The sequence below is a fragment of the Neocloeon triangulifer genome, unplaced genomic scaffold (assembly GCF_031216515.1).
Source record: "Neocloeon triangulifer isolate White Clay Creek 2 clone unplaced genomic scaffold, ASM3121651v1 ptg000008l, whole genome shotgun sequence".
Taxonomy (NCBI): Eukaryota; Metazoa; Arthropoda; class Insecta; order Ephemeroptera; family Baetidae; genus Neocloeon; species Neocloeon triangulifer.
The window spans coordinates 634,250-655,788 of record NW_026775550.1 but is presented as its reverse complement, the minus strand read 5'-3'; the positions used below and the strand labels follow the sequence as shown (position 1 = coordinate 655,788).

The following is a 21,539-nucleotide window of genomic DNA, read 5'->3' as shown; positions in this document are numbered from 1 at the left end:
TCTTAATAAATTCGTCTACGTTAATGAACCAGAAATAAAGCAGTACGCTATATTTTCAAGGTATAAATTTACTTAAACCTACATTTTGAAATAAAAAATTTTGGCTTTCGTGGATTTTTTGTCGCAAAATAACTATATTTTGAGGGACTAACATTCAACGTCTAATAGGCATGTTGTAAAATTAAGGTCTTTTCCCATACTCATGGAGTTTGAAAGGATTTGATTGAGTTTTTCTTATATAATACGGATCTCATTTGCAATGTTGTCTTTACAAATGCATATTTTAGATCATTATAAGCTTAAAATGTAATTTTGGGAGTTAAAATTCCACGCTGCGAAGAAAAATGAAATTCTTAATAAATTCGTCTACGTTAATGAACCAGAAATAAAGCAGTACGCTATATTTTCAAGGTATAAATTTACTTAAACCTACATTTTGAAATAAAAAATTTTGGCTTTCGTGGATTTTTTGACGCAAAATAACTATATTTTGAGGGACTAACATTCAACGTCTAATAGGCATGTTGTAAAATTAAGGTCTTTTCCCATACTCATGGAGTTTGACAAGATTTGATTGAGTTTTTCTTATATAATACGGATGTTATTTGCAAAGTTGTCTTTACAAATGCATATTTTAGATCATTAAAAGCTTAAAATGTAATTTTGGGAGTTAAAATTCCACGCTGCGAAGAAAAATGAAATTCTTAATAAATTCGTCTACGTTAATGAACCAGAAATAAAGCGGTACGCTATATTTTCAAGGTATAAATTTACTTAAACCTACATTTTGAAATAAAAAATTTTGGGTTTCGTGGATTTTTTGACGCAAAATAACTATATTTTTAGGGACTAACATTCAACGTCTAATAGGCAAGTTGTAAAATTAAGGTCTTTTCCCATACTCAAGGAGTTTGACAAGATTTGATTGAGTTTTTCTTATATAATATGGATCGTATTTGCAAAGTTGTCTGTACAAGTGCATTTTTTAGATCATTTACAGCTTTAAATATAATTTTGGGAGTTAAAAGTCCACGCTGCGCAGAAGTTTATTGTATGGGACGCAAAGTTTAATAAAAAATTGATGAGAGACAAATGAGACAAGTCTTGATTATTATTATTAATTTGTCCAATTGTGGCGTTGAAGTTTTTAAATAAAAATCAATAATAAAATGAAAAATTAACATATTCATTATACCAACGACGTGGTTTTTCAGTTTTTATCACACAGAGCAAATAAGGGGGATACAGCTACAAATTTAGCATAAACTCACAGCATTCGTTCCCATGTGTCATTATTTAAAATATGTACCAAACAATAATATACTTATCCAAATTAATCAATTTTTAATTTTTCCACTGGAATTTTGTGTATACTAAACACCATTAATGAACGGCTGGAAAAAACTGTATGAAAAAAATTAATAATCATTACGTTATATCCACATCAGTTTTGATAATATGAAAGAAGGTTATCGTGCGGCTGCTGATAATTTGATCCCAGGTTCATCAAGTTCGAGGCATTTGAGATTTACACGTCCGCACTCTGTATCTGACTGTTTGTAGAGCAGGTAAGCAGCTTTGTGATTATAATTTTACAATAAAAAATAAAAAAATTACTATTTTAGGCAGAAACGATGGGCTTATTTTTCTTAATATTTGGTTTACTTGCATCACATGCAAGCGCATCGTCAGGTGATTTGATATAATTATTTTGAATTGATCAATATTTTGAGAGCATATTTTGCAAAAAGACACTTCTATTATATTTCTTTTTAAATAGTGTCTATCAAAAATGCGAAGACCTGTGAATCGCTGGGATTTTCTGGTGCAGAGACTTGCACTGTTGTCCGTGGATTTTCTGGTTTAAAGAGCTATGAGGAGCCGAGGGGCTCAAATAGACCTAATTCGATGATCTACGTGGCTGTCTTGGACGAAAACGAATTTTCAGCAGGCAGTGATGAAATTTTCCAGCTCTCGACGACAACGGTAAAATTGATACTTTATAATATGATGATAAGAGAATATAAAATATATTTTCAGACCGATATTAGTATTTCGCCAAAAGTGAGTTCAACCGGAATTTTGAACCGGGTACAAATTTACAACTACCCTGGAGAAAATGTGCCTCGATTCGTTAGGTTGAATGGGGAGCTTCTTAGACGCGGCCACATCCACTATCACAGAGATTTAAAAGTGAGATACTAGAAAAGTTTCTATTGTTAAAATTTAAATTGAATTAATTAAAAAGATGCTCGAATTACTGGAGCTCAATATTCCCCTTGACCAAACCACCCACTTGACCCTCTCGAGGAACGACAGAGCCGGGGACCAGATTGAATGCGCCGTGTCATACAACCGTAAATTTAAATAAAAAAACTTAATTACTGCAGTACATTTTGATAATCACTTTTAGAACGCAACCCGGACTACTCGATCCCGCAAAGTGCTTGTTTCTCGCCGTGCACTTGGGACGGCAGCAATTGCTGGATGCCTGATTTTACAAGCTACGGCTACGTTGTGGCCGGTGCCGCAACAAACACGTCCGCTTCCATTACCATTCCTCTGAGGAAATTCGGATCTGCTTTATATGGAATGGCTGTGGACAACATCGCCGTTGACATAACCATTTTGACAGAAAATTCAGTCCGAATCAGAGTAATAATTAGATTTTGCTGTCATAAAATTCTTTTTTAATTAAAAAATTTAATAGTTCTACGATCCGGTTAATCAAAGATACGAAGTGCCAATTAACATCAACAATGCCCCACCTGAGAGGGCCATCTCAACAAATGAATTCGATGTCATTTACCCTGAGCAGGAAGGCTCGGTATTTTTCTTACGGATAGTTAGAAAATCTACTGGGACAGTCATGTAATTAATTAATCCATTTTTTCCTTTTCTAAATATTATTAATAATTAATAATTGATGATTGTGAACAGGCACTTCAAAAATTAAAATTAAAAACTAAATTAAATTAATTTATTAAAATTACAAATTTAATTTTAAAATTTTTCAAAATTTTTATATTGAATTATTTAAATTTCGTTGTAGTATAAAAAAATTAATGAAATTATAAATATTTTCATTTCAGAAGTGTTTTGATGGTAAATTTAATCCTCTTATCTAACAGATTCGACACCTCCATATCTGGAATCACTTTCGAGGACCAATTGTTGAGTTTGGCTATCAGGCTGCCCTCGCGAAACGTTTATGGATTGGGCGAAAGTTATCATCCAACGTTCCGCCGCGAGTTGGACGACTCGACTTGGCCACTCTGGGCGAGAGACGAGCCACCAAATCCTTTTGTAATAATTTTTCTTATCAATCTTATCACACAAAATTTCCCATGTTTGCTAAAAGCTCTTAACATTATATAAAGGTTTAACAGAATTAAATTTGATAAGAGCAAAATTAATCATTATGTCATATTATGGCATCGGCACCACTTTGAATTTAATAATATGCAAATGATAATTTCAGGCCAAAACTAGTTTGTATGGAACTCACCCTTATTACTCGGTCATTGAAGCCGACGGAAATGCGCACGGGGTGCTGCTTTACAACAGCAATGCGCAGGGTATACAAAAAATTGATTTATAACAATTGCAAAATGAATGAAAAATTCAACTTGAAACGATTAATAATAATTTACCTGCACATTGGCGATTTCAGAGTACATTCTGCAGTCGGGCGCTCCTGCCGTCGTTTTCAGGACAATTGGAGGAGTTCTCGATTTGTACGTGATGACTGGCCCAAAACCCGAGGACGTCACGCGGCAGTACACTTCTCTTGTCGGACGGTCCTTCCTGCCGCCGTACTGGTCATTCGGCTTCCAACTCTCTCGTTACGGCTACAACAATTTGCAAAACATGAAAGACGCCATCGCTAGGACCAAAAGCTGCAACATTCCAATTGTAATATTTTTTAAATAATGTTTCTCTGCAGTAAAATTTCCTTATTCAAATTTAATTTAGGACGTTTTTTACGGAGATATTGACACAATGGACCAACAAGCGGACTTCACAATCGACCCGGTCAATTTTGTTGGCCTCCCCGAATATGTGGATGAGCAGAGGGCTCTTGGCATGCGTTACGTGCCGATCATCGACCCTGCCATTCCTGGAAACCGCGCAGGCTATGACACATACGAAAGGGGTCTCAGGGCGGACGCTTACATTACCACGGCGGAAGGAAACATTCTTTTTGGAAATGTAAATTTAAAAATAAAAAACGATCCAAAAGAACAAATAATTTAAAAGAAAGTACATTTCGAATGGAGACTTTTGGATCGTCCTAATGATTAATAATTAATATTTTCTAATTAACAAAAATAATACCATTTTTTAATAATAAAAATGTGTGCAGGTGTGGCCGCCAGAGCCGGTAGCTTTCCCCGATTTCTTCCGCACCGGCACACTGAACTGGTGGATCGACGAAATTACGCGTTTTTACCAAGTACTCAGATTTGATGGCCTCTGGATTGTATGAAATTTAAAATTAGAAAGAATGTTGATGTGAAATCTAAATTTCAGGATATGAACGAACCTTCTAATTTCAACACAAACATTCCTGACCCCGAGGGCGATTACACGCTTTCCTGCCCCGCGAGCATATATGATGACCCTCCTTACGTTCCAAGTATAATTTTTAATTAAACTAATTATTGAATTTGTTTGAAACTTCACGAGATGATCATGCAAGTGAAGAACTCGGGCGGGCGTTGAAAGAAATTGTTTTTATTAAAATACAAATTTTTTATTTTTTTTTTTTTTATAAAACAATTTCTTAAAACAAGGAATAAGCCCAAGTTCTTCACCTCCATCATAATAATTGAATCAAATTGAATGAAAATTAATTATCATTTTTTTTTTAATTTAAAGAGGCTGGTCGACTTGGCCCCACCGACAGGCTGAATGACAAAACGATTTGCTTGACAACCACGCAAGGCGACAATGGAATTTTCAGGCATTACGATGTACACAACTTATACGGCTATTCAGAAACCATTCCCACCTCACGGTGAGACAAAAGTTGAAATTAATTGAAATAAACTAAACAAAAAAATGTGTTAGTTTCAACGGAAAATCAATTTATTTATAAAAAAATTATATATTTTTAATGCTTAAATACTCGCAGTGCTCTCCAGTCGGCAACCAACAGGAGAGGGTTGGTTTTCACTCGCTCCAGTTTCGTGGGCAGCGGAATTCTCGGCGGTCACTGGACCGGAGACAATTACGGCTACTGGGATCATATGCAGTATTCAGTTGTTGGTAAAGGGGCGAAATCGAGATAAGTTTCATTCAAACAACAAGTTTAATTCAAGGTTTGCTGGACTTTAACATTTTTGGTCTGCCGTACGTTGGTGCCGATATCTGTGGCTTCTTTGGCGACTCGGAAGAGCGTTTGTGCGAGAGATGGCAAGAGCTTGGAGCATTTTATCCATTTTCCAGAAATCACAACACCATAGGTAAATGTGCAGAAGTTCTCCAATGCAAATTAGGAAGAATTAAAAATAAATACTTTATATTAAAAGTAACTTGCCATGCCAAATCTTTCAGATTTGGAAATGCAAAAAATTAAAATAATAATTTGCGAGTCTCATATGCAAAATTGCAAATTTTAAAGTTTCCCGATTTCCGATTTTCACTTCCGAATTTGCCAAACCTGAATTCACAAATTTTCCAACCTGGGGAATTTAAATGAACTGATTCTAATTTTAATTTATTTTAATAAAGTAATTTAAATTATCAGGCACGCTTGATCAGGACCCGTGCACGTGGCCGGCAACTGTTGGCGAGTCTACAAGGAAAGCCATGAACATCAGGTACACCCTTCTGCCCTTTTTCTACACCTCGTTCTACCGAGCCAATCAGGGCATCGACGGAACCGTGATCAGATCTTTAGCTTGGGAGTGAGTTAAAAAAAATTGCAGAAAAGGAAAGAATTTGTGAAATAAAATGTATTAGATTCACGAGTGACCAAGAAACGTGGAACATTGACCGGCAGTTCTTGTGGCGCGACTCGCTTTTGGTCAGTCCGGCTCTTGATATCGGCGCGCTCACAGTGACCGCGTACTTCCCTGCTGGAAATTGGTTCGACTATTACACGGTAAAAATAAAATTCAAATCAAGTAGTAAAATGCAATGTAAATAATTTTAAATTCGAATAATTGATAAATTTGAAATCTTTTTTTCAGGGTGAAAAAATTACTTCAATCGGCCAGTACATGCTGCTTGACGCGCCCTACGATTTCATCCCCTTGCATGTGAGGAGTGGTCGCATTTTGCCCACCCAGGAGCCGGCAAACAACACGGTCTTCAGCAGACAAAACGCGTTCGGTCTGATTGTGGCCCTGGACGCAACCCGCAACGCCGTCGGCGACCTTTTCTGGGACGACGGCGAGTCCATCGACACCGTGGCCGGCGGCACCTACCACTACAGCACCTTAAATTTCGCCCAGGTTTGAGAAATTACTTATTATATAAAAAGAAAATAGAGTAAAAAATTTTTAATTGGACGAAGCTTGTTGCAAAGTAAAAAAAATGAAACAATTATAGGGCAAGTGATCTCAAAAGGCGACCAGCTGTCTTTTATTTTTCTTTGCAATGACGTTTGCTCGGTTTTCAATTTTTCATGAAAGTCAAAATGGAAAAGAGGGTGATTGAAAAATAAATTTTAAGGACACATTGACTCAAACCGTGGACCACGCGTATCCTGCAGCCCTGCAAGGGCTTCTGCTGGACAAAATCGAGGTTTTGGGCAACAACGGCCAAGTGCCCACTGGTGTCACCGGCGACATCAGTATCGATGCTTCAATCGCCTACGACCCAACATACGACAAAGTCATCCTTACCGGTGCAGCTATTCCAATGGGACTGCCCTTTTCAATAACCTTTACTTACTGAAATTCCACCAAAAACTGTAAAATTTGAGGTTAAAAATAAATGTATTTTGATTAAAAATTTAATTTTTGAACAAAAGTGCGTGTGAGAAGCAATTCTGGCGCTCTTTGCATTGGAGTTAAAGGGTTACTCGTCGCGTTTTAGTACAGTCCGTTTTCAGCAGGTGGCCTAGCAGCTCGATAGCGGTTGCGTAACCTTGAAAGTAAATATTTTAGGGGCTTCGTTAAAGCCGGCTTGAAAGTTGTTCTTTCACCTTTGGCGTTGCCACCTAGCAGTCGAACGCGCTCTCCAATCCACAGGTAACAAAATAAGTGAGTATCATTTAAATGGGCGCATCTCTCTTATTTTAAATTTAGAAAGCTCAAAATTCTTTTGAATCTATTGTTCACTTGCTCGTAGAATTAAAATTTGAATTTATATATCAATGGATCAAATTAAATAAAGAGTAATTATTCAAAATTGAAACAGAAACTTATATGGAATAAGGAATTAATTAATTTTTTCAGTTTTTGCTTTTGGCGAACAATTTGTTGCTTCTTTATCTGCCCCTTTTTACTGCCAGCTTGAGTATTGAAAATTATCTCTCAATAAAAAAACACGGGCGTGTGGGAATATCCAGCGCGCGTACCGTGGCCTCCTCATAAACTGGTCTCTCCAGGCGCCGACTACTTGTTCTTTATCTACGTCTTGATTCCCACAGTGCATTTATATTTTACATAATTGAGCGCGACGAAATCAGTGACTGAAACGGAAACTCTTTCTTTTCAGGCCAAAATGCCACTCAAGTTGTACTCGGTGTCCGACAGTCCTCCCAGCATGGCCGTCAAGATGGCCTTGGTGACCCTCAACGTGCCCCATGAGGTCGTTAACGTCGACTTCATGAAGGGAGAACACCGCACCGACGAATACGCAAAGGTGCAATAGAAAGAAATATGTTTTTGGAAAAAAGTATTAAAATGAAATTGAATTTTTAGAAAAATCCCCAAAAGGAGGTTCCGGTGCTTGACGATGACGGATTTTATCTCAGTGAAAGGTTTATTTTAAATAATAATTTGTAAATTATTTTTTAATTGCATTAAAATGTTTAGTGTGGCGATGATGCAGTACATTTGCGACAAGTACGCGCCTGACAACCAACTGTACCCAAAGGACCCGCAGAAACGAGCTTTGGTTAACCACAGGCTTGTCTTCAACATCTCCACGCTCTACAAATTTGTCATCGAATACACGGTTGGTTGTAAAAATAAATTCAAAGAAGAATACTTTGTTGAATGCCAAAATTTCAGTTTGGTCCCGTGTTTGTTGGATATCCGCGAACCGAGGAGCACAAGAAGAAGGCGGAAAATGCTCTGTCTGTCTTTGAAACGTACCAAAAGCGCCAAAGCACCAAATATGCTGCAGGAGGTACAAATTAAATTAATTTTTATGAATTAAAATTTTATATTTTTTAAATGTTGTTTATAATATAAAGAAAATTTATTTAATTAATTGATTAATAATTATTATATAAATTTAAATAAAAAATATTAAAAAATAGTTTTTTTTATATAATTAATTATTATTATTATTTTTTATTAGATTTATTTGTAAAAATTGTTGAATCCTCCTCTTTACATTTAATTATAATCTAAATACGTTTTTTTTTTTATGTATTAAATTTAATAATTATTTTTTGTGTAAAACTGATTTCAACATAAAATTAATTAATCTTCTGTACATTAAATTGCAGATAATTTGACCATCGCCGATTTGAGTCTGGTCACCGGCATTTTCTGCCTGGAGGCGATTGACTTTGACCTTTCGCCCTATCCCACGGTCGCTGCGTGGTACGCCAACTTCAAGTCCGAGCAACCTGAACTGTGGGCAATCTCGAAGGTGGCGATGGACGAGCTGCACCACTTTTATCTCAACCCGCCCAACTTGTCCGCTGCTTAAGTAAATAACGCCGCAATGCTGACGGATTTACATGCATACAATGAGCGAAGCGCGCGAGCTATTTTCGGATGTGCATGAACTTCTCGGAGGAAGAACTGTTTTAGAATGTCATTTTTCGGGGTGCTCCAATGAACTTGAAAAGAAAATATTCAACTAAATTAACAAGAAAATGTCCATTATGGATATATAAAAGCTCAGTATTTTTAAATAAAATTTTGTATTATTGAAGCCAATTCATCGCATTAATTAATTATTATAATTTTCTAACAGATATGTTAAGTATTGTAAACATTGAAATTTCCTTTTTTTTCTGAAGGATTAATGGTAGTGTAAATAGTTTTGCTGACGATTAATATCAAGAATGAAAAATCTCTTTGAACATTTTTAGATGAAGGAACAAAAAAAAAGTAAAGATCGAGAAGATTATTTCGCAGAGCTCCAGATTCTGATTAAGATCATGCCGTAAAGTTTCTCAGTGTTTGATGTTTCTTGTCAATATTTTTATTTTTGTCAGAAGAAAAAATAGGTTTTAGAAATAACTTCTTGCATAATTTTCATATTATGGAGAAGCGAAAGACAGGTGGAATGCGTGAATAGGGAATCCTGCGCGCCGATCTTTCCAATTAATGGTCTAAATTTATAATGCGTGCACACTACGCGTGGATTAACCCTCGAGGATGTGTGCGCGCGCGCGCGCCCAACTTCATCTTTATATATATTTACACTCGAAGGTAGGGCTGCTCTAAATTTGAGTCTCACAAAACTGACTGAGGGGAACGTTCGGTTTACACTTGGTGGCGTGCCAATTGAGCCGCCAGTCGCGAGCAAACACCAACTGCGGACGCCCATGGACGCGTCCGACGAAATGTTCCGGCAGGATGACGAGTTCCTCGAGTACCTCATGTCGCTGCCCAAACCGCAGGAGGAGCAGCGACCCCTCAGCCAGGCCGCCCCCGCCGACTCCAAGACCTCCCTGGAGGCGCCCTCGAAGGTCAGCCGGACGCAATTTGACTTAAGCGAGTCAAGGTTTAGGACTTGAAAGCGCAAATATTAAAAAGAAAATTAAATGGGAATAAAATTAAAAAAAATTATATGATTGTTTTTTTTTCAATATGAATTTTTGTGCAAAACTTTGTCAAACCAACAAAAATAATAATACCATTAACAATTTCAAAAGAATTACAAAAAATTGACTGAACTAGTTTTGAGAAATATTCCGACTTATTTTTTTCCTATTAATTTGAATAGGTTGGATTTGATCACTTGGACAACTTGTGCAAGTTGATGGAGCAACTGGGTGACCTGAAGGAACAAAACAACAAACTGCAGAGACGCGTGCAGTACCTGGAAGATTTGCGAGCCCTGCAGGAAATGCACAAGCAACTGTTGGCTCAAACGCAAAACTCGCAAGAAAGCCTGCTGGACAAGAAAAAAGAGGACGCAGAAACTTTGGAAACGTTTGAGGATCTGGACCGGCAGCACTCGGAGGAATTAGAAGACGGGACTCTCCCCACCAAAGCCAAAGTGTCAAAGTGGACGCGCGTCAAAGAAGCATTCAGGTTTGAGAATTTGTTAAATTATTATTGTTAAAAAACGTTACGTTTTTTTTAAAAAGATAAGAAACCTTTATGATTTGGAATGAATTTATTAGAATAATTTAATATTTTTTCTTTAATACCTAACAAATTTGTATTTTTAAATGGAGATAGTGGCACACAATGTAATTAATTCATCATCTTTATTTCCCTTCCTTTCAATTTCTGTCTCATAAATTTTATGTTTCTCTTATAACTTTGATGAATTGTAATAAACTTTATTAAAAACTACAAATCGCATATTGGCGCCTAAAAATAAATTTCATAATTTGAACTCCAGGTGGGAAAAAGCGCAAATCGAACCTCAAGAATCAAGATCGCAGGACAGTGGAATTGGCCTCTGTCCGGACAGGACGGGCCACGTGCTTCAAGCGTCAGTGGAAAGCCGTGATATCAGTGTTGGTGCGGAAGAATCAGTGCTACTGTGCTCAAGTCAGTTACTCAGCTCGTCTTCGTCCTCCAATGAGGATCTTTTGGACATCGAACTCAACTTCACAGCACTCAGCGAGGCGACAAACACATTTATAGAAAGTAAGTACAAAATGACTTTACATGCAAGTCAAATTCTGGTATTTTAATTAAAAAAAAATAATAATTTAAAAAAATTTTCATAAAAAAATTGAATTAAAAATAAAATTAATATAAAATTTTCATTAAAAAGGTAATTTTATCTTTTTTTTACGTTATTATGCTAATTTTTTTTAAACTATTTAATAAGTTAATTTTAAATGCGTCATTCAAAGTAAAATCTACTTTTCAATTTTAAGACAATAATATGTATCTGAACTTTTTTCATTATTTTTTATTAATGCAACGAATGCATAATTTACAAATTATGATTGCTTATTTAAAATTGCATTTTTCTTCTTCATATTTCTGGTCTGCAGCATTTTACAGTTTAAATAATTTTGGGAAATTTGAGTTGCGCTGGAGTATATAATTTTCTACAGATTCAAGCTTTGCTAAAAAAAGTTAACGATCCAGACCAAATTAACGGAGGCTGGGTCTATTTTGGCCCCTTTTTTATGGTCTTTGCAAGTTCGGACCGCGAACTTGGGGCTGGCTACCCACGCGGCCTTCGCTTGGATCCACTTGTGTAGTATAAACTATTTTATTACCAAATCGCCGCGTGACAAATCCCCGATTTGCTGGCCGCGACCGCCCCGAAAGTCGCGCACGTAATTGCGGCAGCTGGGCGCGTCGCTCTCATTTTCGGATTTTGGGTTAACGAAATCATCGCGCGAGCAAAAGTGCAAATCTTTTCAACGCCGCAGTTGTAAATAAATACAGAGCGCTAAACTTAGAACTGATTTCCACTCTCGGGGCGGCGTCGTCTCCAGAGAAGAATAAAAAATGCGCCGCGAGTTTGCAAGAAAAATTCTTCACTTGCTCGCGGGGTCCTCGCCGGATAATTTTTAATGCAGGAAGCCGCCACCGTTTCTCGTACAGCCGGTGGACAGGAATAAAGTATCATCATCTGCCAAAAATATACTTATATAAACGGGCAGAGCCGCGGTTTAAAATAACGCCTTGTTAGCGCACAAGTCAAAATAAATATCACAAGTGGGCGCGCGTTTGCGATCGTTCCTTTATTTTTTAAAAATGTTTCTCGTGAAAACAAATCTATTTAGCACGTATATTTGCCGTTTGGCCCAGATTAAAAATATTTATTTGCAAATATTTGTTTTTCGAGAGGGCGCCGCATTTTATGGCTTTTCCAACAAGACGTCGCGGTTCAAACTCATTTCGCAGGCAGTAAATCTCTCGGACGCAAAAATACATCCAGAGCATGAACGTGTCAGTTGCCGAACTATTTTGGGCGATTCTCGCGCCCGTAATTAGAAAGCGTGCAATTTGTTTGCAAAGTAGTTTCCCCCGAGGGCTTTTCGCTTTGACAAAAAGCGCGTGGATAATCGGCCGGTGTCAATCGTGCTTCGGATGCCTGTTTAATGGGCTTTTAAAAATAGAGTTAGTCTCACTTGCGTTCAGCAAGACACGTGGATTGGCCCTCGAGAAATGACAGGTGACTTGACACTTCAGTGAAGAGAGCGCACTGTCAGTCCTTCTCCACCACACGAACAAAAAATAAAGCACCTGTTGTGTGCAAAATTGTTATTTCTCCATTATATACATGAATGAATAATATATCGGTCAATTAATTTCTCATTAAATTGAAAAATTTTAAAATATGTATAAAAATTTGATATTTAATCAATTTCACAAATAAATAAATAATTATGAATATTAATAAAAAATATTGCCTAAATTTCTGTTCATAGGAATAAAATTTTCAAATATTTATCCTGTAGCGTGCCCAGAGAGTGCGAAAAGTATTTAATTTAATTTAAAAAAAGACAATGGAAGATGAAAATTATATAATACAAATATGCAATTCCTCGTCTTTAAAATTAAGTTTGTATATAATTTTTAAAGATATCTAAAAATGTGTTTAATTTTTAACAAATTTAATTAACACATATTATTTTTTAATTTAATTATTTTTTATATTTTTTGTTTTTATTGAGTTTTTTAAACATTTTATTAACAATTAAAACTTTTTATAGACTAAAATTATTACTATTACGAATTTTCTCTTCTAAATATATGCTAATTTACCATAGCGTAATTGCACATTTTTTATATTATACCATGCACGTTATCAACTCTAATGGAGACAAAATAATTTACACTTCATTCTCACATTCCATTACATCATAAAGTTATAATAAAATATTACATTATTTAATAAATTAAAATATAAAATAAAAACTATGTTCAAATTAATATCCAGAGTCTTCGGAATTGAGACAACCATCAGAGCAACTCATGTGCCGGTCGACGTCGCCGACCGACTTGGAAACGGAGCGGCGCAGCAAATCGACAGACAGCACCCACGAGGAGTCTGGCTTGACCAAACTGGAGAAAAAAGCGGGACTGAAGACGCCGTGGAGCAAAGTGAAAAACATCATTCAAACGCGCCGCGGCAGTCTGAAGAGGAGGACGGTGCCCGGCTTTGCCAGACTGAGTGACGACGAGCTCGAGGACGAGCCTCTTTGGCAGAGGGAGCACCACAGGTTTCGGGCCGAGCACCAGCACAAGAAACTGCCCGTGCTCACCCTCACCATGCCGTCCACCGAAGAGGAAAACGCCGAAAACGCTTTTGCAGCTTGCCAGCCGAGGAAAGAACCCTTCCAGAGAAAGGTAAATTTATTTAATTTACATATGAAACGGATTTAAAGAATAAACTCGGTGTTAATTAAATTTTGTGTTCACTGACAGATTTCACAAGTTTTTTCTTCATTCGATTTGAATTTTCTTTTTTTCTTCAATAACTTTTAATTTTAAATTATATTGTAAGATTTTTTGTGGAGAAATTTTAATTTTTCAGATTTCGGCACCAAGAAGTGGCAGTTTGGGAGTTTCGCCGCCCGTCGCAAGAAGGCCTTCGAAATGGACCAAAGTTAAGAAGGCGTTTTTGACCTCACGGAGATATGACGAGGCACCTAACGCCATTTCAATGCCAAGCAGCCCCCAAGCTGGAGGCTTCAAGTTTTCCCAGCACGATGACATCAAGGTTATTGTAATTCCAAATGTTAATGTCACTGCATTTTGGTATATATTTTTAAATTATCTATTTAACTTTCCAATCAAAGGGAGCGAGAAGAAAAAGCACCTCTGGAGACATGGAGCGGCCAGACAGGTTAACCGAAGACGCAAATCACTATCACTTGTCACCGCAGTTTCGCAAAAGATTGCTCGAGTGGCAAATAAGAAGAGCGATTTCAGGTAAACGCATAAAATAATTGATTCATAATAAATAATCAAAATTGTGTAACTAAAAAATTTGATCAGGCAAAGCAGCACCTCAAGAGGAGGACGATTTGCACCGAGAATTACCCGAAGAGTTTGCCCGGAAATTAGAGGAGTGGAAGAAAATAAAAGAGGGGAAGCTGAGTCCAAGACTGAGCAGGAAAGACTCGGAAAAGGTCAAAGTGGGGCAAAAGGAAAAGCAGCTGCAGTGGTTGGAGAAGGAGTTGGGCAAAGTGGAGAGAGAGAAGCAGAGACTGGAGCGCGAGCGCGAGAAGTTCCTGGAACGAGAGGCGAGACTGGAGAGGATGCGCAGGGCCATGTACCCTGGCGAAGGTCGCGACGGCCCTGAGCAGGAGGTGCTCATCCAGACCTCGACCGGTTTCTTCCGTTTCCACGGCATTTCCGAGCAGTTCACCAAGAAACTGTTCGAGTGGGAGCAGCAAAGAGGAATCGCCCCCGAAGCCTCGACCTTCGCCCTTTTGGACCCCAAATACCACCCTGAGGGCGAGGCGGAGGGTGGAAATCTCATCAGGTGCAAGTCTGTGGGAAGTGTGGCCGAACAAACAACCGCCTCAAGCTTGATAGTACAAAGTCAGCCTTCCAGTTTGTCTTTGAATGACGTTGAGGCGCTCGAGGCGGAATTGGAAGGTTCGAGGAAATGAAAATCGATGAAAATGATCAGAAATTTTAGAATTTTATACTTATTTTTCATGCAACAATAAATAGAAGAATTTTTTTCATCATAATTAATTTCTATTTTATAAAATTATAATTTTTATTTTTAAATTACCTATTTTCTTTGTAAGTTTTAGTAAATATTCAATTAAATTTTTACATTTCTTGCAGAGAATCTTAATTTAAAAAAATATGACATACGAAACCTTTTTTAACACTGATCCATTATATAATTATCATGATTTGTTATATAAACATTTTTTATAAATTTTAATTAATTTTATTTTTATTTCAGAAAACAGAATGTCATCGGAGCCAAGATTAAGGGCGGATAGTTTCAATAGGGCCAGGACAGACAGCAGGTCAAAGCCACGTTCGCGGTCAAACAGCAAATCAAGGCCGAGGCCTCCGATTGGACGGCCACCGATCGCCGTTCAGGACGTTCCAAGTGCTGTGATCGTGGACGTGGAGGCCACTGTAGAGGTTACGGCCCCGTTGAGGTCCATTCCATGCATTCAGCCCGAAGTGCCGCAATGGAGCACGGCCGAGCAGGAAAAAATGACGCTGACGCAGTAAATAAGATCAAAGTAACAAAATCTACTAATTAATTAAATAAAAAACTGTGAAGAGAGGACATTTGCACGAGTGAAGGCCAGATTCACATCAAAAGAGCAGACTCGGTACGAAGCTCGAGCAGTCACCAGTTGTTGGAGGAAAATATGAAGTTGCTCGCTGAACTAAAGGAGAAGGAGGCGATATGCAGGTACGCAACCGGCCGAGCTGTGCTGTTCAGCGGCACAGCATGCACCAGTCAAAAGTGAAAGAAATGCCGTTTTTTCGATTAAATTACTAATGATATTGCAATAAAAATGTGTGATTGAATAAAATTTTAGGCAATTGGAGTTGGAAATCGAACAAATTGAGAGGAAAATGCACGACGTATCTCACACGCAACAAAAACAATTAGGTTTGTTTAAAAGATATTCCTAATTTAATAAAAAAATCTATAAAAAATCATTTTTTTAGAAAGGCTTCGGAGAGAGGAAAGAGACACAGACGGTAAACGAATTTTTTTTTTTAAATTTTAATTATAATAATTAAATTTCAGTCCGGTATGAGGAGCCTTGCGAGGACAGGGTGCAACGGCTGAGGCGGAGCGTGGTCGATTTGGGCGCTCGGAGGGAGAGACTGCAAATGCAAACGCAGGCCCTTCAAGTATTATAAATTCGCTCTAGGTCCATTGAGAGCTATTAATTTATTTTCAAAGGACTCGTTCGAGGAAGCGTCACAGCAACAAGCGTCGCTGGCACAAAGCCTAATGGACCACATGCGGCTGCTGAAACAGGGTGTTGAGGAGGAGGCGGCCGCTTGTCCACCCCAGTTTCGCCTGGACAGCGCCTACGTCGACCCTGTGGCCAAGGTGGAAGCTCTCTCGGCCCAACTCATCATTCTGGCAAGTAGATAGTAAAAAAATTGGAAATTTTCATTGAAAAGTAAACCAGGCTGAAAAACTGGAAAAGGCGCTGAGTTCGCGGAACCAACGCGAAGTGCCCACCAGGACAACCGACCTGCACACGTCGGCCTCGCTGGGTTGCCTAAGCCAAAGGAGCTACGAACAGACGTCGTCCCCTCGCCGCAGCAGGGTGATTCATCAGAAGCAAAGCTCGCAGGAACTCGCCGAACTGCCGCACTTGCTGACCAGCAAAGTTCTCGAGTTGCAGCAAGGACTGAACAAAATTTGTGCAGCTTCGAAAGGTCGATATAGAGTAATTTTTTAGTAATTCATTATTAACTAAGATTAAATTTTGATACAGAGGCTGAAACTACAACAAGTCCTGAGCGAGAGACAAATACAGAGGTAAAAAATTATAAAAATATTTTTACTAAAAGGAAAATTGATACAGAATTGGTTGATAATGAATTTTACACTTATTGTTAGCGCTTGAGATGAATTTTTGCCTTTTTATGAGATTTCACATGTTAAAAATAAGGCATTTCAGGGGGATGTGGGGTACCAAATAATATAAAGATTTTGATACAAAGTTTTTGTTACTTTAAATAATGTTTTCACAAAAAGATTATAAGTGATTTGTAACAAAATAGGTAATTTTATTTGGAATAATATTTCTTCAAATAGAAAAGAAAAAATAGATGGATTTTAGCGATACTTTTCAGTGAAAAACGGTAAATTTATTTATCATGATTTATTAGGCTTAACAATTAATGCACAATCAATGATTTTCCACAAACCTTCGAAAATTATGATAAAATTGAGCTTCATTGTACTTTGTATAAGTCCATAAAAATTATTATAATTATTATTGTTTATTTGTAAAAAAAATTTGCATCACATTGTTTGAATTTAATTGTTGAACACAAATTTATTTTAAAATGGAATTGTTGGACAAGACGGCACCACTACTAGCGTTATTATAATTATTTGTTTTTGCATAGTTAATTGTTATTGTAGTTGTTTATTTATCTACATTGTTACAAATTCGATGTTTAATTTCATAATTAGTCACCTCTTATTATAAAGTATTCTAGTTTTTATTATTTAATTTTTTTGTACAACTTTTATTGACGATACCAGACAATACAAATTGTATTTCATTAGGACGAAGACAGTGAATCTCCGACAGCAACCTTTGTCGTGCGACTGAACAGGCCGCAAGCACCGCCACCTGAAGAAATGCCCTCGTCTCCGCAGGCGTTCTGGCGGCGCGTCCAGGTGCAGAGCGAGCGTTCCAGCAGCACCAGTTCCTCATCAAGCGAATTCGGCAAATCCGACGGATCCTACTCGAACGAAGTTTTGGCCGCCCTGGAACGCAAGAGCACTTCGCAGGAGCACCCTCCGCTGGACGACCTGAGCGAAACGAAACCGCCCTCGGGTCGCCCGGACGATTCGTCCGAGTTTGAACCTCGCACGCCTGTGAGGAACTGCAGCCTGAAGAGGAGCAAAAACTTCCGCACCGAAAGCAGAGAGACTTGGAAACAACAGCAATTCGTCACTTCCGTTTCGCCCTCGGTGACGACGACGGAGGCGAGCAAACTGAAAACGAGGAGGGTGTCGGACACCCACGTGGCCTACCGGAGTCAAGAGGGACCGAGCGTGATCGTTCCGACGACGAGGAAAATCTTTTCCCCGGTCCAGAGTACGAACGACTCGATCATAGGGTATGTGGTGAGCGAAAGCAGCAGTTCCTCTTCAGACCAGAGACAACAGGACGTGCCACCTTGGAGGAGAGTTCGCGACTCGCAATCGGCCTCGCCGGCCCTGCCGCGGAAAATGCTGTGCAGTTCTCCTGAGAGTTCTCCCCTGAGACCTCGACGCCTTTTGGGCGACGGCGCGCTGCCGCCACCCTTCCCAAGGTCGCCGACGCCCTGCAGGAAGAACGCCAACGGTGAGCCAAAGGTGACGTCTCCAAGCATCAAACAAATGGTGGCCAAGTACAACCAGCGCGGCAACGGCGCCGAGCCGAGGGCGTCGACCCCGGTGTGGAGGTCGCCCGTTTTGGAGCGGAGGGACGGCCAGGTCAAGGCGCAGATGACCAAGTACCAGGACGACATTAAAAAGGCGCTCCAGGACGGATTCACAGGTGCTCGGTGGAGGAAGAGCGTGCAAAAGTCAGCTAGCGCCGGCGCCATCAGGTAATTTTTAATTTATTTTAATCAAAACTTGACTTAATTTTGGACGATTTTTTAAATTCTTTTGAATTGCGTGTTCTTGAAATTTGAAGCGCTCGGCAAAAAAGACTTAAAAATGTTTTGTTTGCAAATCAGTGCTTTTTGTTAATATTTAAAATTTAGGAGTTAAAAGAAGGGGAGTAATTAATTTTTGCTTAAATATGGAGTTTTCTTAAAATGCATAAATTGCATTATTATAAATTTACTACACAACACAAATATTATCAACAATCAATTTTACAGTCCTAATTGGTACTAATAATAATAATTGAGTGCATTTATTGTTGTTGTTTATTTGACCAAATTGTAATTCATTAAAAACTAGAAAATTAAATAAATAAAATTTATTACTTCTTATATTAAATAATTATTTTGCTTTAATATATTTTATAATTTTTTTTATTTCAGATAATAAATAAATGATATTATAATTTATTTAATTTTTAACTAATTTTGGTATTATCAATTTCAAATACATAAAAGTGAAATATTGATTAATTTAACGTTTCTTTAAAAATTATGACATTTACTTTAAATTTTGTGATCACTGTCAATTCAATAATCAAAATTTAAAGTACAGTAGTGTACTTAACTCTTTTGAAAATATTGTTTGAATTGAGTAATATAATTATTCATCCATCCTAATTATTAAAATTTTAAGATCTCCTCAAACTCACGAACCGCAAGAACCACCACCACTGCTGAAATCCTCAAGCGCCGGTCTGATCAAGTGTCCCGTGGCGCTGACCGTTGAGCCTTTAGAATCTCAACCACCATCTACATTGACACCCCCTCCTCCGTCCAGAAAGCACTTTGAGTTGCCCAAACTGGAAATCAAAGTTGAAAGCGACTTGCCACCACTGAAGGATCCTCCACCGTCGCCCCTGGACGAGTCCATCGACCAAACTCTGAAAGAGTACCGCAAAAAACCAGCCAGTCCTCAACTGGTAAGTTTTTTTTAATAAAAATTCCAAACGGAATATAATTCTGAAACATTAAAACTCAATTTAATGCATCAGACTTTATATGAATTTTTCTGTCCGTGTTTAATTACAGAAAAAGCATAACCTGATCTCTGATATTTTCTGCTGTTATTAAAATTAGAAAATTAACACACAATCTGAAAGTTAATTTTCTTCTAATTTAAATTTAAATCTATTTTTTCAAAAGTTAAATTGTTATGAAATCCTATTTAATTAATCAAGGAAATTATAATTTTTTTATTTTAATTTCAGTTGGGTAATCCAAGGGTTCACCGAGCACCCTGTTTACGCGCCTTGAAACTGAAACGAGCCAGAGAAGAGTTCCTGTCTCGCGGCCCTGGCAGCATCAGTGCCTCTCTGGGCGAACCTGGCTGCAGGTTGAGTCAGGCGAGCGCGGGCAGTGGCTCGAGCTACGAAGATCTGTTGCTCGGCGGCAACGAGGGCATCACCAAGTCGGCCAGCGCCGGCATGATCAACGTGGAGGCGAGCACCTTCCACCGGCTGGCGGCAGCACCGTCGACCACCCTGGAGGCCAGCAAGAGCGTGTCGGACATGAAGCCGGTGCGCAAGTCGTCCGGCTCGCTGCTCTTCGGATTCTCCAGTTTGGCCTCGAAGTTCCGAAAGGTGCGGTTGCGCAAGAAGGAGCACCAGTGTCTCAGCACCGTGTCCCAGTTGTGCAGGCAGTCGTTGCTGGTGGACCTGAACGTGGACAAAAGGACCCTGCCGTCCACCAGCACCAGAGACTCGTCGCCGTCCAACCTGACCAACTCGGAAAGCAAGAGTTGTCCGAATTCACCAGAATGGATGAGGAAGAACTTGAAACGATGAATTTAACGCAAACGAACTGACCAGATTTTAACAAAGGATTAAATTAAATTGTGTAAAAACTTTAATAAAAATAAGCCAAAATGCCAAAAAGATTTTATTTAGTTCTTCTTTGTAGCAAAAAAGTCTTTAAAATTTCGAAAATTTAATATTTTGATCAATAATTTGATCTCTAAAGGATGAATGATTTTAAAATTAAGCAAGACAATTTTTATTAATTTTTCAAATATAAATCCGCAATTAAGCATGTAAAGCTATAGGGATTATAACCAAGCAAATGAGCAGTTAATTAATCCAAGTTGTTAAATTCTCTCACTCCGGATTAAAAAACAGAATTAATTTGAAAAAAAGGGCAGTGCTTAAATTATAACATCTTCTTATCTGCAAATCTTTCTTGGAGGATCAATTTAAAAATTTTTCCAAACCAAATTGAAAAAAAAAATAAATATTGAATTAAAAAATATTAAAAACTAAATTAAAAGTTTTGTCACAAAAAAGTGTAAAACCTAATTAAAACAATTAAAAAAAGACATAATCAGAGTCTAAACAAATTTTGATAGCTAACGTCATGAATTTAATTGGAAAGGTCGGAAAATCAATTTTCGACAGTTCAAATTATGTAGCTTATTAATTAGAATATCAGCGAAAATCTCAAATAATAAATGACCTTATTGTTAATTAAATTCTCTATGGTTCTCTACCATTAATTGCCATTAATTTATTTGATTATTCAGTTCATGTAAGAATTTTATAAAATTAAAAAAAAAATTATTAAAAGCGAGAGAAATTTATATTTCATTGGAAACGCTTTACTGGAGATCAGAGATTTGATCTGTTGGGGAGAAAAAACATTCGATAAACATTTCAAATTTAATCAGGGTCTAGAAATCGACGTGATGGCTAATTGCGAGACTAGAGATCAGGAAATTCGCCGACATTACATGCAATTAACGAAGGCCGCGTGTCAATATTTGTATATTCACAGTGAGATTCGCATCGCAAATTATAGTTCACACAAGAGAGAGAGAAAGGATGAAATAAGCCGCGCGTTGATTGTTGATCAATCAATCGACGGGCCGCCTATTAAATGAACTGCGTCTGGCGGTGAGAAAGGGTTCGCCGCAGA

The 21,539-nt window shown here is 37.9% G+C and overlaps 3 protein-coding genes across 7 annotated transcripts; all 3 read left to right on the top strand.

The window, feature by feature from the left end:
* Positions 1-1,500: 1,500 nt before the first annotated feature.
* Positions 1,501-6,959, top strand: LOC132194760 (maltase-glucoamylase-like). The gene is made up of 20 exons (XM_059616245.1): positions 1,501-1,568; positions 1,626-1,692; positions 1,781-1,986; positions 2,041-2,193; positions 2,249-2,357; positions 2,414-2,655; positions 2,711-2,871; positions 3,132-3,306; positions 3,482-3,578; positions 3,674-3,915; positions 3,976-4,212; positions 4,367-4,483; positions 4,534-4,639; positions 4,882-5,020; positions 5,138-5,271; positions 5,325-5,468; positions 5,753-5,912; positions 5,968-6,109; positions 6,198-6,461; positions 6,682-6,959. Exons 2-20 carry the CDS (start codon positions 1,635-1,637, stop codon positions 6,904-6,906), a joined length of 3,111 nt encoding a protein of 1,036 aa, XP_059472228.1. The 5' UTR covers positions 1,501-1,568; positions 1,626-1,634; the 3' UTR covers positions 6,907-6,959.
* Positions 6,960-7,068: 109 nt separating this feature from the next.
* On the top strand, positions 7,069-9,071 carry LOC132194761 (glutathione S-transferase 1). Of its 2 annotated transcripts, none has more exons than XM_059616248.1 (6): positions 7,069-7,214; positions 7,672-7,818; positions 7,878-7,936; positions 7,992-8,133; positions 8,190-8,307; positions 8,633-9,071. In XM_059616248.1, exons 2-6 carry the CDS (start codon positions 7,678-7,680, stop codon positions 8,836-8,838), a joined length of 666 nt encoding a protein of 221 aa, XP_059472231.1. In that variant the 5' UTR covers positions 7,069-7,214; positions 7,672-7,677; the 3' UTR covers positions 8,839-9,071. The 2 variants fall into 2 exon arrangements, with proteins under 2 accessions (XP_059472231.1, XP_059472232.1); XM_059616249.1 differs by having other exon boundaries at positions 7,070-7,202.
* A 586-nt stretch (positions 9,072-9,657) lies between these two features.
* Positions 9,658-20,495, top strand: LOC132194809 (uncharacterized). 4 transcript variants are annotated; one of them, XM_059616320.1, is made up of 18 exons: positions 9,658-9,829; positions 10,087-10,397; positions 10,714-10,964; positions 13,225-13,634; positions 13,822-14,007; positions 14,087-14,219; positions 14,286-14,891; positions 15,214-15,490; positions 15,547-15,735; positions 15,812-15,885; positions 15,945-15,977; positions 16,027-16,133; positions 16,186-16,368; positions 16,418-16,673; positions 16,733-16,776; positions 17,536-18,569; positions 19,267-19,552; positions 19,841-20,495. In XM_059616320.1, exons 1-18 carry the CDS (start codon positions 9,686-9,688, stop codon positions 20,414-20,416), a joined length of 5,100 nt encoding a protein of 1,699 aa, XP_059472303.1. In that variant the 5' UTR covers positions 9,658-9,685; the 3' UTR covers positions 20,417-20,495. The 4 variants fall into 4 exon arrangements, with proteins under 4 accessions (XP_059472303.1, XP_059472302.1, XP_059472304.1 ...); XM_059616319.1 differs by having other exon boundaries at positions 13,822-14,013; XM_059616321.1 differs by having other exon boundaries at positions 13,822-14,025; positions 15,547-15,681.
* Positions 20,496-21,539: the final 1,044 nt, after the last annotated feature.